The following is a 22118-nucleotide window of genomic DNA, read 5'->3' on the forward strand; positions in this document are numbered from 1 at the left end:
AAAAATTTCTTGTGTCTTCATTTCTTTATATTTCCTATAATGTTGTAACTGATTTGTTACTTTTTAATACTGTACTGTTTTTCCTTTAATAATATTTACTGGTTAATGGTGAAGATTTTGTAATTATTGTCTTTAATATCCACGCTTACTATCCCAAATAAAATAGAAATCACTGAAAAAAACCCCCCTCTGCTTAAGGGTATTTTAATGAATAAAAAAAATAAAAAACAGTTGCAAGAGATAAGGATATGTTTATTAGACAAATTTATACCTCGACCACGCGTGGGCGTGGTCAAAACTAAAAGATAATATTGTAAACTAACGCTATCTTTGGAAGAAACTAAACATCCGGGCTATGAGGACCAACCGAAAGCGCAGGCGCGCTGCGGACAGAAGAAACAACTCGCTGATACTTCCAAATACCTAAAATACTTTATAACAATTCACAAGCGTTAAGGCGTTGACATCCGACTTTAGACTTTACTTGGAAGCGATAGAGTACAGTTTGCGTTACCCATCGCATCTGTTACATCGAGATTTACAAGTCAAAATATAACAATTATAAATTGCCTTACAAAAATAGCGCATCTCGGGTTATACAATAAAGTTTATACAGTTAGCATACAGTTTGAGGATACGTGCGCACGCTTGTGCATGCGCGACATCACTATACACATATTAAACCTTATTCCCATAGACATTAATATCAATTTTATACTTCTTAGTCATAGTTCAAAATTATAGGCTGAACACAAACTGAAACATATTTTCCTTTACAGTGTGTGCGTAGCCTAAAACATGCAGATTTTGAACCATCTAAGGCCGGTCGAACACTCTATATTTTATACATTGAAAATTTAATATATTCTAACGTCATAATTAAGATTTCTATAGTACAAAGGCATTTGCCAATAATTACAACTTAGGCGATTGTCCACGCGACTGTACTCACATAATTTTAGATTTTTAGACAGAATATATATGTGAGACAAATCATAAATGTAACAGGCATAATGTTGGTTTTATGAACAAATTACATAATTCTTAAAAAAATAGTTACCAAATTCATTTATATTCATAGATTTAAGTGAAATGTTTGATTAAAAGCATGCATTTAAAAGTATTTACATTAAAAGACCTTTTTAATTTTTATACATACTTCTAAATTAAACTCTGTTTTTCAAGTTTTTTTTTATGTTATATATGACTGTACTTGGTCTGATTTCAGTGTATTTTTATAGAAAATTTGTTAGTATTTAACATTTTTAATGAACGGACAAATTCAATGTTTTGCACCATTTAAATTTTTCTTCGTTGTCAACTACATACAAAAATATACATTAGTCATATATAAATCGATTTGTCACGCGTTCAAAGAATCAACGCCCTAACGCCTGTCGCGCTGTACAAACTAACCAATAACATTGGACCTTACTATAATTATTGGACCAAATAAAATACCTAGTACGTGTCAACATTAGATATATATGTATATATTTCAACTTACAACTCACGTCTGTCTATATAACTCGTACAGAATTCTCTGCGTGCTCTATGTACAGTGACAAACATATATCTGCAGTGTCTCTACATCAAACACGAGTTTCCAGAAGTCAATTTGTAAATTTAAAATGAAAAATCCCATTACACAACCATAATAAAAAATTGAGTATAAATTACGAATTTACTATCAATATTTAACAATTTAGAACTTTAATATATCTAGACTACATGCTTGTAAAACTTCATCGCAAATTAAAACAGCAACTAGACATATGACAGACTGAAATATTTTTTTTTTGAAACTATATCTTGTTATAAAAACTCATCATTCTTGTTGACATGTAAAATAAATACCGATTATTAATTAAAAATGAAGTCTTGTATTTGAACATATAATTAAGTACAGTTGGCAAAAATAAGTCAGTTTTTAATAATAAAAATAATTAAAATGTTATGTTTGTCACAATCTCGATATGTATCATGGTTACCCTTTCATAAAATACTATGCATGCATGTAAATGACTTTTGGGTCTTAATATCAAATGGAACCAACAACTTTGTGTTCTGTAGCCAGTTGCATGTTATATATATCATGAAGATCACCTTTACTATATTACCTAACATTGGAAGAGTAATAATCAGACTAAAAGTTACAGTAATAAATCAAGTTAATTAAAATATTCGATTTTTTTTTCATTTCATTCATAATTGTATAATTTTAAAACATTTGTGACATTTAAAAACTAAAAATGATCAAATATGAATTATTCCAGAGATATAATCTGATTTAGAGACACTGCAGTAAACAGGCACTCATACAATCACTTGTTTATAGTTAATATATATTTTTAAAAAGTTTAAGTTAACATAGAGATATAACAGATTGGCCACCTAATAGTAATGTCATATTAAGATGGAAGTTTAATTCAATCTTTTGCAAGACTTACATATAACATAGGAGTATCTTTTAATGGTCAAAATGTAGTTCACAGTTCCTATATCTCTATATTTACTTAGCAATAAAAATATTTTTTTTTACACAATGGCAAAAAGGTTAAAGGTGTTTTTGACAAATGTATCATTTCATTTATATTCTCGACAATTTGATTTGACATCCATGTATTAAGTTATTTGCCATTGCGATTGTAACCCATGATACTTAGTAATGACAAGCGTTAATAATTACATTAATATACACAAATGTTCTGTAAAATTAATGATGAATTACATGTGTAATGATATTTGTCTATGGGCGACATTTTTGGTAGTTTGCGTGCATTATGCAAATTCGTGGGACAGTTTCTATGAAACAGTAGTAGTTTCTAGAAAAATATGCTTTGAACTATAATTACAATCTATACACTCATAGCAAGGTAATTCATTCGCCAATTAATTTACATTGCATCAGTGATAACACAAAAAATATCACATGCCCATATCATATTTTTAAGGGTTTTTCTACCAAACAAGACAAAACGTCGACCTAGTAAAAAAAGAAAATTAAATATTGAGAAAAAAAATCAATCCTATATACAATGATGTAAATTGTCTAAATTCACGCAAATGACACGAATGCATGTGGTTCGGATAGCAGGCAATAAATTATAAATGCAATATTTGAACCTGACTAGAGAATTTTGAATGTATCTGATTATTCTTCTATATTTAATATTACATGCGTTATCTGTGGTGCTCCCTTAATGTTCAGGAAGAACATTCTCCTGTTCCCTTTAATAAATAAGTTCAATTTTCAATCTGTAATTATCTTATTATATGTAGATACATATAAAACAAGCAAGTTTCTCTCATTTGTAAGTTTTGATATAAAAATATATTATCTGAGATTTCTCTTAACACCATATGGGTAATTCTGGGAGAAACATTAAAGTGTGTTTTCTTCTATACAAATCAAAGTTGTATGAGGCAGTATCAGAACTATTCCATCGACCATCGCATCATTTGCGCAAAGAAAATAATAAAACCTAATATTTTAGATTAATATGATATATTTAACACAATCCTTGCCACCGGTATTAACTCAAAGACCAACAATCCTATGCTAGTATGTACACTGACCTAACACTTATAAGGCTCAACCGGTGTTCTCACTTATTATATTGCATTTGCCTGTGTTATCTCACTGCAGGCAATTCTTCTCACTATGCTATATGAAAATAGACTTTGTTCATACATGTTCAAGTCTCACAACTACCCGCACTGTAGTACCGATATCACGTCACAACACAGACCACCAATCTATCACAACAATGAAACTAGTGCCACAGTTAATGTACTCAGTACGTCCTCGGCGTCTCGGCGTGACACGGGCACGGGGCTACGAGAAGCTGGTAGTCGCGCATGGTCGACGCTATACGACCACAAATAACAGACTTCGTTATGGTCTCTGCTCCGACGAGACAACGACCTGAGAAGGTGCCACTGTCGCGACGGGTACCGCCATCGACTGGCTCGGCACCACCGTCTGCTGTATCACAGTCAAGGATTTGGGTATCTTCGGTAGAATCATCTGACTCGGACTCATGATCGGCATGTTCGGTCCCATCATTGTATCACTGATTATTGATACCGCTGGTCCTAATTGTGGGATCTTAATGGGCGTCGAGGTCATCAGCAGCGACGGTGAGCTGACGACCGGCGAGAGGGTCTGGGAGGTCACCGTCGCAGTTTTTGGCGGGATCGGCGCTATTGTTATGTTTTTTAAGCCAACATTCTTTAATATCGTCGCCGCATTAGAACCTATCTGCAGTTCTTGCACATCCTTTTTCTCCACTTCTTCAGCAGGTATGTTCTGAACGACAGTCCCGCCGTTCCCGAGCATAGTGGAGGTCTGGACTTCAGTGACCACTGTGGTCTCCTCTTTCTTAGTCTTTGTTTCCCCGTCGTGTAACTGCTGCAGTTTCTCTCGTCTCATGATGCACATCTTGTTGTAGTCTTGAAGGGTTATGTGGTAGCGTTTGCCCGAAGACATCACTTGGACAAGGCTGGGCAGGGTGCGGCCATCGACCGCCACCTGTGTTGGTTCACGAGCGATTTTCGCTAAGTTTTCCTGAAAAAGAAAAAATCGTTAATACTAGAAACTACCAAGGAGGCAACCAGTGTTACCAATGCTAAAAATTTTGCAATTATATCAACGAGAGAGTTATAACAAAATTGCTACTAACCGGAGTAATGGGCATCAATGTAGGTCTCCAGGGTTTACTTGTAGTCTTTGTTTTCTTAGGTGCTTCTGATTTTGAAGGAGTCTCTTTCTTGTCTTTGTTGGGCTGTTCGAACTTTGGAGCAGGCGGTAATGGCGCCGAGGCGACTTCTGTGGGATCAGCAGCTGTAACACCCTTAACCAGCTGCTGAATGTTTTGCAAAACATTATGCATCGACTTCCTACCTTGAGCAATTGGAGTATTGATGGCTATTAGCTCCGGGGGCAAAGGTTTAGATTTGGGTTTATCACAACTCTTCTGTTTGGATTTTGGTACTCCTGGAGGTGGCATCACCTTCTTTGTTTCCTTATCCTCTGTTGCCTGACTGGATTTGAGAAGGCTTTTGCCATTAACGGAAGGTTTTTTTCGGTATTCTATTAAACTAATTGCTGGTTCACTCCTCCTGGGTGCGTCTGTAACTATATTGTCATATGCTCGTAGTCTACTTTGAACTGAGTCACTGTAGTTAGCAGCATTTGAAGATGCATTGTGTGATAATACCAAATCTCCACTCCTGAAATACTTCTCTAAAAGAATTAGGTGACGGAGGAAACTGGACTGGTTTCCATATGGCCTTTGCAGTTCATTCCAAAGCTTCTTCGTCTCCACATCATATTGTATCATTGTGTTACATTTCTCCCAACCTTCAGGTGTGACACCTTTGATATTATTAAATTCAATGTTGCACTGTAAATTCATTTCTTCTTCACCAGGGAATAATTCTCTAACAGAAATGGAAGGGTTTGTCTCTAATCTCTTTACAGGGTTTGAGTATTTCAAGTCTGTCATTTTCTTTGGTTCTTTGTCGACTGATAATTTCTTGGAGAGTTCGCTCAAGTTCTTCTTAACTTGGGTGAAGCTTTCAGACATCTGCCATTTGTTTTTCAGTGTATTAATATCAGCTGGTTTTTTGTTTGGTATTGTTTCTATTGTACATTCGTCATTAAGGGAGATGTTTTTGATGATTGTAATTTCTTTCGATTTCTCGATGTCGAACATTTCCGTGTCTGTATCTTTTTTGCCGGATTTATCTTTGTGAGCGAATATTTGACCGATTTTGTGTATTCTCTTTGCGTTTTTATCGTGTATTCTGTTTTGTTGGCCTGATTTCTGGATGCCTGTGTTGTGAACTTTGAGTATGTTTCTCTGCTTTTGTGTGAGGTTGGGCGGTTTTTGTATGAACTGTTTAGGGTTGTTCTGCTTCTGTAGGAGGTATTGGAGCTCTGTGCGTTTGTCGAGGGGGAGTAGTGGAGCGTCGAAGTCGAACACAGTTTCGGGTTCCGAGCCGTCACTCGGCATTCCCTCTGGCTGCTTCGTGGCCCCCGGCACCGGGATTTTATTGGAGGATATAAGACTTTCGATATCCTCTTCAATCGGATGCGTGTCCTTAGGCTCACTGCTATCCTTCACTTTCTCCTTTTCAGGGGAGCTTTCTGTAGTTCGCTCCGAGGATTCGCTGTCTACTTTGTCCGGCTCTGTTGATTTTCTTTGTTTGGATTTTGTTCGCGCCTTTTTCTTCTGTTTGCTCATACTGCCCTCGTCCAATATCAGCGTGTTCTCCACTTCGTTTTCCAATTCCGGTGGTAAATCAATATTGTATATTTGAAGTAACCTGAAAGAAACAGTATTTGATAAAATAATCAGCATATGTTGGAATATAACCATAACCTATAGATATTTCAATATTGGTCAGAAATTAATATTTCCAATATTTGGTCTTGACAAAATGTTATATACCGATATACCGGTGTACAATATATATAATATACTCAATATAAAATAATATGAACGAAATTTTTTTAAAGCATATGTGTATGTCATTACATAGTAACTTATATGGTTTCAGTTCCTTCTGGATTCTTCTGATAATATATACAAATGATCACTAAATAAATGAACAAGAACTTTCATTAACAGATGTTTAAGTAAGTATAAAGACCATGGTTTCATTACACATTTACAAATACATTGAAAGATTAAATCTTAGGTTCCCAACTTTAAATCTAAAATTAAAAAAAAAACATTATTAAACAAACCCTAAAATATTATCAATAGTTTTTAGTTGATTTTAATATATGGAACTTAGTTTTTTGACTCATTCATTGTTTAATATGTCACACATCAAATTTTTCTGGTTGCTCTTCTCAGTATATAAGCATTAGCCAGTGATAACTTACCGCTTATTATTTTAAAATAAGCGAGATTTAAAAATTTCAATAATGTAAACACCTTAGCTTTGTTTTTCAATAGAATGTCAATACGCTCACATATGATTTTGACGCATTTAAATAATCATTTGTGGATAATACAAATAAATAAATAAGATTAAAACCCAGAACTAACCTCCGTCGACAGGCTTGCGCATACTTGTCGTTGTGCCCTGGTCGCTGGAGCAGCGTGCAGTAATTACGACACATCTTGCAAAGTACTGGCCTCTCCGAGAACTGGACCGGCACACCAGCAACCCTCAACAGTGGGTTCAACTCCAAGTAACCCTGGGAAAGTGGTAATAATAAACTAATTGTAAACTGCCACGAGTGTTCAATTTAATTAATTTTTACAGGCATCTTCTGGTTTTATTTAGTCAAGTATTGAAGGAGCATAACCTAGATATGTACTATCATCAACATTTCAGCCATAGGATGTCCACAGCTGGACATATACCACCTCCATAGACATCCAATAAGACTATGTAGCCTCATTTACTCATTGTAGTTTGTGGTGGTGGGTGGGATAAATGGTGGGTAAAAAATAAGTGTGTAACTCACGTGGTGTATGAAATGTACATTGTGATGCTTTGTAATGCGTCGCCGGCAAAGCACGCACGCCATCAAGGGGGCTAGAGCTCTATAGTGTTCCCCACATAGAGGTATTGTATGCAGCCCTGGGTAATCGCATTCCAATTTCAACTGTAAAGCAAAGCAGATAAGGTACATTTTTATTTACTCATAAAATTATTTATCTGTAAAAATGTTTACAATACACAAACTCAATTATTGATAGCTATTACAAAAATTGAATTGAATGAAACATATCTTTCATTTATTCATTTACCTCATTCATCATGGATTTTTTAATAATTAGAAAGTGTATGATTTTGTAAATAAATTTGATAAAGGAAAACAAAGTATTTAAAAAAAACTTAATAAAGATTAAGCATTAGACAAAATTTATATGAACTTTTAAATAACGCCATCTAGAAATAACATCTAAGTATTTTTTTTTTTAAATGAGAGTGAACAGTAAGACATTTTCACTGTATATTCAAGACTAAGACATTAAACTTATCAATATGTTCAAAGTCGAATTCGCCACTTTTGATGTTCACTTACATTACTTGGCATAAAACTTTGGACTTGGCATATGGCATAGTTCACTGGCAATCATGAAAACATGTTTCTATATTTGTAATTGTCATTGTAATGGTAATTAAAATAACCTTTACAGCATCCTCACTTCGATTTGTAATTTAATTTTTATTAATTTAAAGTTTTTGAAACCCATTTTTACTTAAATTCTTGCTTCCATTGTATTGTTAAAATTTGAGATTGAAAATAGGCTGGTTAGATATATTTTCACTGTTAAAAGAATGTGTTAAGACATTTGACATTTTTTGTGAAAAAATAAATACATAATAAAAGTATTATTCTTGATCTCTGAAAATACAGAAACACTAATAAATATTCCATAGAACCATTGTTATAAATATATGTATATACACAAATCACAAACATGTATGTGCATCCTTTTCTTTTTATTATTTAAAGTACCTCTGTTTCCCATAACAAAAATTATTATTTTTACCATGGATCTGGGGGTAATTTTTTTTTCTATCCACCATTATGCACATGATTATGTATAGTGCTAATGTAATAATTGCTTGTTTTTTGTAAATAAAGAATTTATTTAAACATCAGAGACATAATAATTAATTTTTAAAATCCTACAAATACTCTACATATCATTTTGATAATGGTCTGTTATACAGACAATGACTAGAGATTATCTGTGTAAAAGCTTAATATATGTATACTTATAGTAAGTAAGTTTTAATACAAATAAATATATTTCGATAATAAATAAAAACACCAAACTGATTTGGATGGCTCTTGCCTCAGATAGAATAAAGAAACAGAGGAAGAAAAAGAAATAAATCAACGAATAAATAGTCATAGGTTTCCTAAATAATTAATAACCATCATACTAAATTACCATTATATTATTTCTGAGAATTTAAATTTTGAATTGGGTGCACCATATATTTAGTATTTATGACATGCTTTATAAATAAATAAATATCAAATAATATATTTTGGATACATATAAGAATTACTTTTTAAAATCATGACTGTTGTATGTACATACATATTTTTCTAAAATTCGTTTCTAACTTACCAGTTTATTTACACTGGACCGCATCTTTATAAGCCATTTGCGTCGAATGGAATGGTCAGCGACAGCACCGCAACCAGCTGTATGACAGGTGGCACTCCTCACCTCACGGGCTGGGTTGGCTTCCTCTGAACTTTCTTCTTCCATAGATGGACTCCTCGGGTTTTCGGCGCTAAAAGTATCACACAAGAAATAATTATAATATTAAAAATACGTTCCAAAACAATTCTTTTCTTACTTTTAAGCATGCATTACTTAAACAAATAGATTCTAATTAAATATACTGCACATATGTAAGTATAAAATTAATAAAAACTAGATATTTTAAATGTCAATTTTTATTGACAATAAAATATCAAAAAATAATACTAGACAAACATTTCTCTACTACCCCTTACATCTTGATACTATTCATAATGAGGTGTTTACATTTTGATAAAAAATTACTGTTCAGGATGTGACAAACTATTTTCTTCATTAATAATTTATTATGTATAACTATATATACAATAGTAAAATGTAAATGAAATCCGTGTAACTTCATGAATTTTTAATTTAAATTAGTGGTTTTCTTATCTTCACATGTATTCCATTTTTATAGTCTGTGGTCTGAAATCATTCTGAATTAGATAAAGTTGACTGCAGATCCAAACAGAAGAGTCTTACATAGAATGCCTGTTCTACAATTGTTCTAGAACAGTGAAATCATTGAAGGCCTTCGCTAAAAATCATCTTTAAGTCTGACATCTTAAAACTAAAATGATGTCTCCAAATATATTATAAAAACAAATGTAATGGTTTCCACAGTATAATTCTTTTAAATTGTATATCACAAACAATGCATTCAAAAGTATTCTTTCAGCTGGTCACTGTGTAGTTGACTTTCTAAATAGGAATGATTTGATTGGTTTCAAAGCGTGCCAGTGTTAACAAACTATTATAAAACTTTATTGTTATGATCATTTAAAGCCATAGAATGTCCAATGTTGGATATAGTCTCCTCATATATTTAGGACTAGTTGAAAGCTTGCATCCAACATCTTCCGAAGACCATAATAAGGTAGTTAGTCCACTTTGTGGTTGAGGTTGTACGCTGGGCTTGCCAGTCCATGGTCTCCTCTACAAAACCTTAAGGCTCTATTATCTGTTATGCATGGTATGTGGTATTTCAAAGCTCGTTAGAAATACATTTCTGGTTAAACCAAGTACTTACTTATTATCAGGCTGTGTAAACTGCTGCGGTGTGTCTGGAGGTTTCACTAGAGGTCTCTTGCGATACGAGGGACAGTTCGCCCGCCGATCCACGTGACGATAGCACGCATCACATAGACAACTGTCTATGGTCAGCTTCTCCTCATCTAGAAGACGTATGGTACAAACATTACTACATGACTTCATGTTTATGAAAGCAAATAATGTGATCCATATATATAAATATGATGTTATTTAGTCAGTGTTTTTCAATCATTTTTTGTGTGTAGCAATTATAGCTCACTATTTCTTATAACAAGGTGGTCATTTCAATTACTTTGAAATCTCTAATAATATTCTATTATTAAGAACTTCATTCTGTATGCCTCAGTCCTGAGAAGAACTTTCAAAAGAAAATCAATCTGAACTATATATATTTTTTTAATATAAAATTACATATCGATTTATTTTGAAGTAGTTTAGTGGCAAAAACATTGTTCTAATTCACATTCAATTGCTAAGTATATCTTTGATTTTACTGGACGAGACTGTACCTGGTGCCCAAAAAACTTTTGCATATACCGAGGGTTTGAGCTATCAGAGCTCAGAGGGCGCCTAGCCTAAGATCTCTTTTAAAGTAGAGACTATAGATTTCTCGTGGAGGGGGCCTTAGCTTAGATTGGGAGACTGCCAAGCTTTTAGATCGCTTCGGTGAACGCTTATTAAGTGACGGCTCAAGGGTCTCTTTACAAAAGGACCATGGCCCTGGCTGTAACTAATCTACTGTTTTCGACGGGTATTTCTGCATTCCGAGACAAGAGGGTTTAACCGAAGTGGTCGAACCAACTGTGACAACTGTGACACTTGAACAAGGTGGAGGAAGAAAGTCGATACATAACTGGGATTAAATATTGAAAAGTATGCTAGATAAACTGTAAAACGTAAGATGATCTTAAGAAAAACGACAGAAGAATATAAAAATAATGTAAAATCATAAAAAAAAAAGAAACGAAGTCATAAAAGAGGGCCGAATCTCGACTCTCGAATCGGTTGCTATTGCTTGCTAATATCATCATATGTCATCATCATCCAATGTCATATCATCGTTGGGCGAAGTGGCTGAAGAAACTCCAGCAACGCTGGATATACGATCAGATTTGGGTTCCGAGGAGATCAGTAGGTTATTGAATGGTCTATCTCCTATGAAGACATTTATGTAGTTACTCTTAACACACAAAACTAAAACATTAAGTATAGCAATGGAAGCTTTTGGCATTGCCCATAAAAGGATTTGTTAACTCGATTAAGATATTAGGTATACAAAATTCTTTTGCCTCTAATTCCTAAGATTGTGCATGCCACAGATTGAAAAACACTGGTCTATGATAATATTTAAATGTGATCTGTTTAATATGAATGTAAGTAACAAGTGTATTTAAATAAAAATAAAATAAATTGTGATCAAATAATTAAAATAAACTCGACGGATGAATTCACACCATAGAATACACTCAAACCTGTTATTTGGTAAGAATCGCGTGTAACACGCGTCACATAATGGCAAAAGTTCTTCACGAGATAAAAAAAATTATCTCTCGTAGAAAATCAGTCAAAACTTTACGAAATGACAAGGAATTGCTAAAACATGGCATTCGTTCAGAGTATTTTTCAGTCAAGATTTTTTTGTTTTACTATTATATATATATACATACAAGATCCCTTTGTTTTTTATCAATAATTTCGTTACATATGATCCAATGTATTGAAATTTCCATTTAAATTATAATTAAATTGGAATTGAGAAAACTGAACTTCTTTTGCTTCAAACATAGTATATTAACTATCATTTACATATATATCTGCTTATAGTAATGTATGTAAGTTTCCTTTTCTTTTCAGTAGATAGACTCCCCCTGCAAGACATATTCCTCTCCCAAAGATCACCACAAAGACTGTTCTTTTGCTTGTATCTTTATGTTTATATATATTTGTATGTATATATACTAAGTGTATTATATGTAGTATGTTTTATTACTATGTACGCCTTAAACTTTCTATTACCTAATATCTCTCATCTCTATCCAAAGATTGTCTAGTAGAGATGGCCTCGGGCGATAAAACCGCCTGTGATGACCGAGGTTGTACTATCTCTGCCTAAATTGTGTAACCTTTTTTGTGTTATACTTCTTTCAAATTATTGTTTATTGATATTTTGATACACAATTAAATATATATAAATATATAAATCATCTTAAACAGCACAAAAACAGGTTTGAGTGTAGTCCAAAAAGCACAGTCAGCACAAGGTGCAAGCGACTAACCATAGATAAAAGTGCTCTATAGGTAGAAGCTTACCTTGATGTATCCGCCAGTCAGCTGTTCGAGTAGAGAAAACATATGCATATATACATAACCTTTTCACGTCAAGGTGATACAAGAGCCCATCAAGGAATACTCACTGTCCAGCACCTTCCTCTGGCGTTCGCTGCTCTTCATCTGAGCGATATGACATGGCGTGTCGAAGAGGCCGAACTTCCCGCCGCAGTAGAAGCACTGGTCCATGCACAGACGTCCTGGATGGATACTGAACGAAGACGCCTTCTCCGGGATAACCAAGTTAGGCGTGTCCTTCGATGGCTCAGGTTCCGGGGCGGTCTCCGCATCTGTTCATGTCGCTCGTTTTTTTATAATTGTTTTAACAATTACAAACAGTTACATCGCTTTGACGTCTTTGGGGGCTTTTCTAAGTGATTACGAAACATATTTATAAATAAGAACATATACAATAATTTCATCAATAAATAACAGTTTGTATATTTTTATATATTTTAGGTTTTATCTTTTGTATAGCACCCAGGCATTTGATTTACTATGTCTTGATACAAAGTAATTTGTTATCGGTGTAAAAACTTTTAAGGAGGGTGAAAGTATAGCTCATTCGTCAGCAAACATTCTATATAAAGTGTCAAACTTAAATAAGTTACATTAATTTATTTATCCTATTAAAAGGCAAATAACTTCTAGCAGTATAATATAGTTTGCATATAATAAACAATAATTTAATAAATATACCATAACGGTTGAACCATTTCGAACTATTGCATTGCAAGTATAAAAAATGTGATGAGCAACGGTTTTTTAAAAAAACAAATTTTTAGTTTTTAATAGAAATGGTCAATATACGATTTTGTATAGTAATATAAATTAATTTTTATTTGCTTTCCAACATGGTCATTTAACCAACTATGGTCGAAATAGGTACCTAGTAAGTGTTGGTATGATTAATGTTAAAAGCAATTTTTCTTACAATAATTATTATTTCAGGATAAACATTCGCAATTTTAAAGTTTTTACACTAATAATCAAACACCTTGTGTACATACCAATCTATGGGAGCATTGTGCGATAAAGACAACTCCGTATAAACCCACACTCAAACACAGACGATCTTAGTTGTATGTTTGACATCTAAGCCCAATATGCCAAATCAAATGCCGGGTGAACACATAGCTTTTTACATCTAATTTGTATTATATTACAGCATTTTAGACCACTATATATCAGGTCCGAAACTCAACTTTGGTTTATACGAGTTAGTTTTATTTGTAATTTGTAAAAAATAAGCCGTCATTAATTTTTATATACTTGTAAACATAGTCTTTACGATAAGTTTTGATACTTGAATAGAAGAACTTAAAGGCTTTTAGAGAAGTACCAGAACAAAGGCAGCATTCTTGCGAGTTAAGCCTGTGACCCCCAAAGTGTAATAATTAGTGATAATTAAAAGGCTTTGTAATCAAGTATGTGCAAATCTTAACTTAGAAACCATAACCAGTATTGACAGTCATTTGAGCTTTTCTTAATATGATTATATATTTACAAACAGGGTGTTTGGAAATAGTTGTAAAAGCTTTAAAGTCTTCATTCTGAGAGTCCGTACAGTCTGTAATAAAAATGTAGTAATCAGAATTTTGAAAATTCTTTTTCTTATTATATTATCTATCTATTTTGCATACTATACATATTGACAACAATTGAGCTTTCACTCCTTTAAAGCTTTTACATATATAACCAATTACCATGTATACTAAGTTAAATATATTTATTATTCGTTCAATTTGTGTGAACAGACCCTTATTATTAAGGCTGGTGTTAACTTCGCAGAACCTTTCTATGACATTGCTCTGATGTTGGAAAAGGTTAACCCAATTTTTTCTAATTTAATTTAAATTAGTAAATAAGTTAATAGAAGCTTATTTATGATTTAGTTCAAGTAGATTACAAAACTTATACATACATCACTAAATGATTGTGCCAGTGTTTATGCTACACAAGGAATATAAGTCTAGATAAATGCACAATTTTGTGAATATAAACAATTTTGGATAATTGAGATCAGAGATACAAACAATTTTTTTTTTACCAAAAAAATATTTTGTAACTAAAAACAATCCAATTGAACTAAATCGAATACTATATACAACGTAGCAGGGAGCAAATTTCATAATAAAATAATCAAATTAATTTCGTTGCTGTGAAAAACAAATAATTTTTGAATTTGGAACACTTGAAAGGGAAATTTTTAACAACTATTTTATCACGTGAATTTAAATTTCTGACTGGACTTAGAAGATTTCCAAAGTTATATAACATGAATGTGGATAGGGGATCTGTCAGCCCCATTTGCTCCCGGCTACGTTTCAGGGGTGAGTGTAGATGTCCACACACCATGGTTGTTAAGTCGATTACTGTAATGTGACTTTCTGTGCCCACCGTCTGAAGTTGCTCCCGGACAGCCCTGCAAAACAAAAATAAAACAATTTTAAACACCTTTTAAAACAAAAAATGTATGTTTGGAAAATTGTTCTTAGCGCCATCATGGAATACTAGTGGGTATTGGTGAATGTTACCACATTACTTATATCAGTATTTTTGAATGAATTAGAGAAATCTATGGGGGTTATATATATGCATAATATGGTTGGCGATCACAGTTTGGTATTATATTCTAAAGATATGTATTATATGTGTCTAAATAAAGTGATCACTGATAAAAATGTTTTTCTTATTTATTATTTTCTATTTTATAGCTAAAGGCAGTGACCATTTGATTTGAGAATGAACATATATATACATATACAATTTGTTTTCATTTATTCACTCAATAACTAATCACTATAAATGCTCTTATATTTATAGTGATTAGTTATTGCAATCAATCATCATCAAATCATCAATGCAAGAGTCCAATATGATAGAAACTAGAATGTAATTAAATTATCCTACAATGGCATCCTTTAAGGCAATGAAGGATTTACTTTTAATTTAAACAACACCTGTTTTAAGAATGCATTAAAAATACAAACTTGTAACTTCCTAAACGGAATGTTACACAATTATGTCATATGAAATGCAGTTTTTGAGTGTTTATTCAGATAATGGCTCCTGGAACCTACATTATAAGCAGTCTCTCTGAGATCTCTCATATTAAAATTTTCAAGTACACACGATTTTTCGCTCTATCTTATTAATTTTTATATTGCATTAAAATTTGTATATTTTCTTATTCTAATATATAAAGTAAAACATTGTAATTTATTAATAAGTGTTACATTGTGTGCAGCTTGCAAAAAAAAATTAAAATTGAAACTAGACCATTAAATGGAAAGGTTGCCCACACCTGCTCTACATGTAACTACAAGTCTGCTATTACCTATAAAATAGTACTTAAATACCGTATTTTGACCATTGTATAAATAATATTTTCCCCTATTATATATGATATTCTTCCCCTACACAGGAATTTCCCTCATTATGTTTGAACTGTGAGATACATAATGATTTATATGAAATCAAATATTTTTAATTTGATAAAAGGCACATATTTGATTTACAATAAAGTTTTGTTAAATATTCTGTTTCAACCCTATTTAATGATATCTTAAAAAGTTAATTGTGAATTTTTGTACATAACATGTTACACAGGGTCATCTCAACTTCTTATATGAGAATGTTCATAGAACTCGTAGAAAACTCGTAGAAACTCGTAGAAACTCGTAGAAAGTAATCTACCGCGTTACTAGGGCTAGTACAAAATTTACTAGGCTAATATGTGTATATATATATATATATATATATATATATATATATTAGGTTTTGACTCTCCCAACTCATAGTAGCAGTGTTATGATGAACACACTAGAACTTATGATAAAAAATTGCATTATTTTATTTCTTAGTATAATACAAACAGACTGATAGACTACTATACAATTATCAACGAAGTTCGTACATAAAGTTTGTACCAAGTGAAAAATTTTAAATGTTACATCTCAACTTAGATGGATTTCTTTTGTTAGCTCAGTAACAAAAATACATCTTGTAAATTAAGGATATTTAGAAATAGGTGGAAGTTTTCAAAGGGGTGAATGTATAGCTCATTTGCTGTCAATTAATGTGTGGTACACTTTATCCCAAAATCAACTGTTTCAGAAATATTAAGCAATGTAATGATAATGTAGTATGAAAAAGCAATTTTAAACTTTTAATGGCTGCATAATACAATTAATTATTGTTTACCATCTGTCCATGCAGACTTTGCATTACCAGAAGTTACTGGCCTGTCACATTGTATTAGAAAAAAAATTCATGTAAAATATTTCATAGTGATCGCTATACACTTCAATCTTTCTGAAAATAAGTGTAAAAAATTTAAATCTTTTTGCTGGCAAATAAGCAATACATTCAACACAAATCAACTAGTACATAAAAAACTATTTATCAATTTAACTAATAAATAAAAATTGCCTGTCTAGTCTCAATAACTGCCTTGGCAGTGGCCAAAAGTTATTTCCCCTTTGCAAGATAAAACAAAGTTACCCTTTTGATGAAAGTTCTGTAATTTCATCCACATTTTACATTTCAATGTAACATAGTCCAATTTGATATTAACAATGTTTAATTATTATTTTATTTTAAACAAAGTGAAACACACATTTTCTGCTTTGAATGATCACTTATGTCAAGACTGCTAGCAAAGCCTAGTTAGTCATTATTAAATAATAATAATGTCTAATTGGGCAATATTTATCGATCTTATCTTATAACTTAATAAAAATATCTTTACTGATCTATTCCCTAAGGAGTAGTGTAACATCATCTTTATTACTAGGAATAATTCGATTATCAAAAGTAATAAGAAAAATAAGCAACAAGAAGCAAATCAAAACCATACCTTAGTTAAAATGATGTATTTAGTTTTCATTACATGTAAATTCCTGATGATGTTGTTCTTTAAAAACATTTTCATAACATAGTTTTAAAAATTAATAAATGGTAACTAAAACATGGTTGTGAGTTATGACAAGTCTGAAAGGGCTCAAACTATATAAGTGTAAGTTCTGTATATTTACTTGATAAGCTGGATGGAATTTTAAGATTCAAATGACAAGAAATTGAATTTAACTCACATTTATTAATGGGTAAACCCTTTACCTATCATATAGATATTTTGCAACAGTCCATACTTTTAAAAAAATATATCAATGCCATCATTGACATTTGCTTCACAAAAATTAAAAAAAACACTGACCTCTCGTCTCTCTATGGTGTAGTAATCCTCGCCAACAGTCTCTCCAACTTCCGGCGCCAGCTTCCCCGATCGAGGCTTGGTCTTCTGGAAAGTCATTTTTAGAGATGTCTTCTGCCTCTTCTTTTCTCTTTCCCCTGAACTCCGACTCAACTTTATCTTTAGAGTACCAGTATATTCACTTGATTTTGCTTTTCCTTTATTTGGAAGACTTGAGTAATTCGAGTAAATACGCTCTTTTTCTTTCAACTTCTGTATTTTTGCTTCATTTGCTGCTTCGAGAGTGAGCAGGCCGAGGGTCCTTAGCACATTCTCCTTTCGCTTTTGGCTTTCCGGAGTTTCTAAAATCAAATTACTTGGACCTGGCTGGCTTTCTGTTGAATTGCGCGCTGATTTAACTTTGGGACTTTTAGGCTTAATTACTTCTGATTCATTTTCAACAGATTTCCTAATTTCAGCAGGTGGTTTCACTTCAACAGCTTTAGCCAGGTTTTCCTTTGATTTAATTTGAATGTCTTTAACTTTTGCAGGTTCTAACACAGGTTTTAATTCCTCTTCCTGAAGAGGTTCATCCTTGGCAGGAATGTCAGGAACACAAGTTTCATTTTCAGGAACTGTGGCTGCCTCTGTTTTCTCAGTCTGGTTGTGATCATTGATGTCTGTATCCAGAATGGTTAATTTATTATCAGGCTCAGATGTTTTAGCCGTGTTCACGACTTCCGAGGCGAGGGGCATGGTCGCCGGTACTGCTTTAACATTCTCAAGGGGCGGTGCAAGTGCCTCTGTCTCCATTGCTTGCACGGCTTCAGGAGATTTGACAGCTACAGGCGCTGGGGTGATGGTAACTGCTTGGGATTTGATCTGATGATTTGGAGATTTAATCTTGTCTATAGTTGCCATCTTCTCTTCATCAACTCCAGATTCGGATGATTTTCTAGACAGCGAATCTCTTGACTTACGTTTTGTAATCTGAATATCACTATTAATAACTTTGGGTTCAACAACCCGTGGGGTGATGGATATCTGACTGGAATCCAGAACTAATCCAACTAATGCCTGGCTAGGATTATTGGGATGTAAAGTTGCAAATTGATGTAAATCTATTTGGGATGAAGAAGATCCTTTGTCTACCGATTTTCTTAATTCGGTTAGTGTTACATCTTTTCCTAAGGATTTTTCGAAAACGCTAATGGCATCTGATTCTTTAGAATGGTTTGAACTCGTGGATTCTTTCCGCGCGCTAAAGCTATTCCGTTTAATCAATGTCACTGAATTAGGCAAGTCAACATCAATTGATTTTCTGACCTGATCTCTTTTAACTATAGAAATAGCTGAATTGTTTTCAAAGCAACTCAGTACATTTTCCTTTTCAATTAGTTTCTCAGGAGACCTTACAGTTTGGATGTCTTTGAGGGGTTTAATATCAGCTCCTGATTTTGGTATCAACACCACATCATTGGTTACCATAACAGTCTTGTTATCACTTACTTTTGTTTCAGATTCCAGTCTTTGTCTTCTCTTATCCAATTCCTCAAATTCCTTCAGCCTATCCATTAGCTTATCTATACTAGCAACAGCGGGGCAACTGTAAGGTATTTCATGTCTGTGAGCATCGGAAGACTTTTCAACAGAGTCCTCTTCATAACGAAGCCTTATGTTCTCACAATCATCACTTTTTGAAGGAGTCATTTCATTTGCTAAAGCTGATATGGTATCTTTATCTTTTATTGGTGTATCTGGACTCCCAATGCTGTTGCTATCTCCTAGAGGTTTGGAAAGCCCATAGAATTTGGCTGCTGGTTTTGATGCCATTTGGTCAGTTGAAGCAGTAGAGTCATTAGCCAATTCTTGATCCCGGTCTATGTTTTGATCCAGATTATTAATGAGATCATTTATTTCTTTAGAGAGTGTGTCCAGTGTTTCATGTTTATCTTCAGGTGGGTCGTTTGTTATTGCAGTGTTTAATCCATTTTTAGCAACTTGTGCACTGGCAGATCTCCCTGCCGCCGCAGCCTTCTTTCCTCTCCTGGCCTTCCTAATGTTCTTTGATACTTCCTTTGAGTTAAATGTCTTTGACATACTAGTCAGTATACTACTACGTTCTTCAAAAAGCGTATTCTTTTCAGTCTTAGGCAGTAATTTTTCCTCTATCTCTGATGCATTTAAATTTTCTAACTTAAGCCTATTACTATTATTGTTGTCAGAGTCTATAGAAACAGTTCTCTTTAAGCTCAATTTTCTTTTGTCCTTTTCAGTTACATGAGAACTAGTTTCGGTATCCATCTTGGCCTCAGACACTTTAGAGTCAACTTGAAGAGAAGGCACTTTTCCAATAGTCGAGACCTGTACATTATTTTCAATATCTACATCTAAGTCAGTCTTGGGTTTATCTAATTTTTTGTTGAGCTCTTTGTTGTCAGAGTCATTAGGGGTTTCACTCAAGCTAACATCAGACTCTGTGACATCTGAGCATTTAGAGATTTCACTGCCATCGCGCGAGCATGAACGTCCTCTTTTTAATTTTTTGCATTCCTCACTGGCTTCTGTTCCTTCTATGGCCTTAGAGTCTGAAAGCAGTCTCCGTCTTTTCTTTTGTTCTTTCATAACAACTTCACTTAGGAGTTTGTTTTTAGCACTTCTCGGTTTTCCACTTCTTAAGTTTTTGCCTTCAAACATTGATGGACTATTACTTCTTTCTGAACGCATAGAGTAAGGGCTTGTGCGTGGTCCCAATACCAATGTGGTAGGTGAATCTCCTAAAACTGATTTCATCATGACCATATCAGAGCTAAGCCTTTGTCTTCTGCCAGCGGTTTTTGGACTTGAGGACCTTGAGTTGGGTGTAGTATCGTCAACTGGTTCTTTTTTGATTTCAGACACAGGTATCAATGGGACGGTATCTTTGTCTTGAGAATTTTCAGGTTCAGGTCTGACTGCTGGTTTCCTCCCTCTTTTGCCAGGAACCTTTACAACATTCCGTAGCTTCTCCTTAGCAGTAATTATTTTTTTATTTCTTAAAGTCTTCCTAATGCCAAGAGGTCTTTTTTTTACAACAGCCCTAACCTTAGCCAAAGGTTTTTTGGGTTCTTTTGAAGATTTCTGTTCATCTTTATTCTTGTCTTCTTCAGCAGTATCTGAGGCCTTTTTACGGGCACGAGTTTTGGGTTCTACAGTGTCTTCATCAACACTCTTGTCCGATTCCTCTTTCAGCTGTTTAGTTTTCATGATGGAATGTATGGTAAGTGATCTTTCTTTTTCTCCGACATCAGGCAAAAGCTGACTATCTGTTGTTTTAGGAAGTCAATCAAAGCTGATTGAGGTTGCCCGCAATTCAGACCGGTTAGCCAAAGTCCACCAAAATAAGGTGGCACTGAAAGTTCACAATCTTTGTGCTTTACAAAAGCTAATGTAGTTTGTAAATAGTAAGTAATGTAATTTATTTTTGATAGGTTTTTTTCTAACTGTTGTTTGTTGCTTTTATGTTAGAGTAACTAAGCAGTTCGTAGCTTCTACAGCATTCCATCTGGTCCTGTAATCGAAAAACATTAAACTGATTAACAAAATTGTGTATTTTTGTGTAACGTAAGTGTTAAAACCATTTATGAACTTTTTTTGGTATCTATTTTGAAAAGTTTCAAACGTAATACTTAATAAACTAAAAATTCAAGTAAACAATTGCCGTTGTAACTCATTTCGAATATTTCAATAGAAATCTCCAAGAAATCATTATAAAATCACCACGATAAACATAGTTCATGAACTTTACACAACAAGTTCGCGCACAAATTTGACAATATTTCATTTTCATAACACTGTACCTTACTGCATAAAAAGCGAGGGCAAGTTTTCAATATTCGGAATATAATTCGAAACTTACTTTTACGCGGCTAATTACTTAGAAAATCCCGCCGGAAAAGTCATGAAAATCGTATGTTTTGGTGGTTTAGACGTCGAGTGACACCTAACGCCACCTACCAGCTGAGCGAATGCGTGTGCGTCGACCACAGAAAGCACCAAATCATTTCCCTACCCGTGGCGCACCTCAGTAATGTCCTCACAAAATACTCACAATTAATCCAGCCAAACCGCCAAAAACCACAATAAACAGTTAATCGGACACACAACACACCATAATATGCGAAAAAGTTCAATAAAAACACGCGATAGAACTTAGAAAACGATTTTTGAAAAGCCCAAATGTCTGCAGGCGTCCGCCATAATGTTTC

The 22118-nt window shown here is 33.5% G+C and overlaps 1 protein-coding gene across 2 annotated transcripts; it reads right to left on the minus strand.

Annotated features, from left to right (window-relative positions):
• Positions 1–231: 231 nt before the first annotated feature.
• east (enhanced adult sensory threshold) lies at positions 232–21339 on the minus strand. Of its 2 annotated transcripts, none has more exons than XM_068774890.1 (9): positions 17896–21339; positions 15078–15102; positions 12764–12967; positions 10327–10471; positions 9117–9285; positions 7490–7630; positions 7065–7216; positions 4686–6333; positions 232–4570 (listed from the first exon to the last, which is right to left on the minus strand). In XM_068774890.1, exons 1-9 carry the CDS (start codon positions 21115–21117, stop codon positions 3899–3901), a joined length of 6378 nt encoding a protein of 2125 aa, XP_068630991.1. In that variant the 5' UTR covers positions 21118–21339; the 3' UTR covers positions 232–3898. The 2 variants fall into 2 exon arrangements, with proteins under 2 accessions (XP_068630991.1, XP_068630982.1); XM_068774881.1 differs by having other exon boundaries at positions 15033–15102.
• Positions 21340–22118: the final 779 nt, after the last annotated feature.

This window comes from Battus philenor, unplaced genomic scaffold, assembly GCF_028537555.1.
Source record: "Battus philenor isolate CCGP_79_NKW_IND1 unplaced genomic scaffold, ilBatPhil1.0.hap1 SCAF_11, whole genome shotgun sequence".
Lineage (NCBI taxonomy): Eukaryota > Metazoa > Arthropoda > Insecta > Lepidoptera > Papilionidae > Battus > Battus philenor.

Coding starts and splice junctions, on each gene's coding strand:
- east (XM_068774881.1), bottom strand. CDS start 21,117: ATGAAAACTAAACAGCTGAAAGAGGAATCGGACAAGAGTGTTGATGAA. Junction 10,472..12,763: donor CCAGAGGAAGGTGCTGGACA/GTGAGTATTCCT, acceptor TACGTCTTCTAG/ATGAGGAGAAGCTGACCATA. Junction 4,571..4,685: donor CATTGATGCCCATTACTCCG/GTTAGTAGCAAT, acceptor TTTCTTTTTCAG/GAAAACTTAGCGAAAATCGC.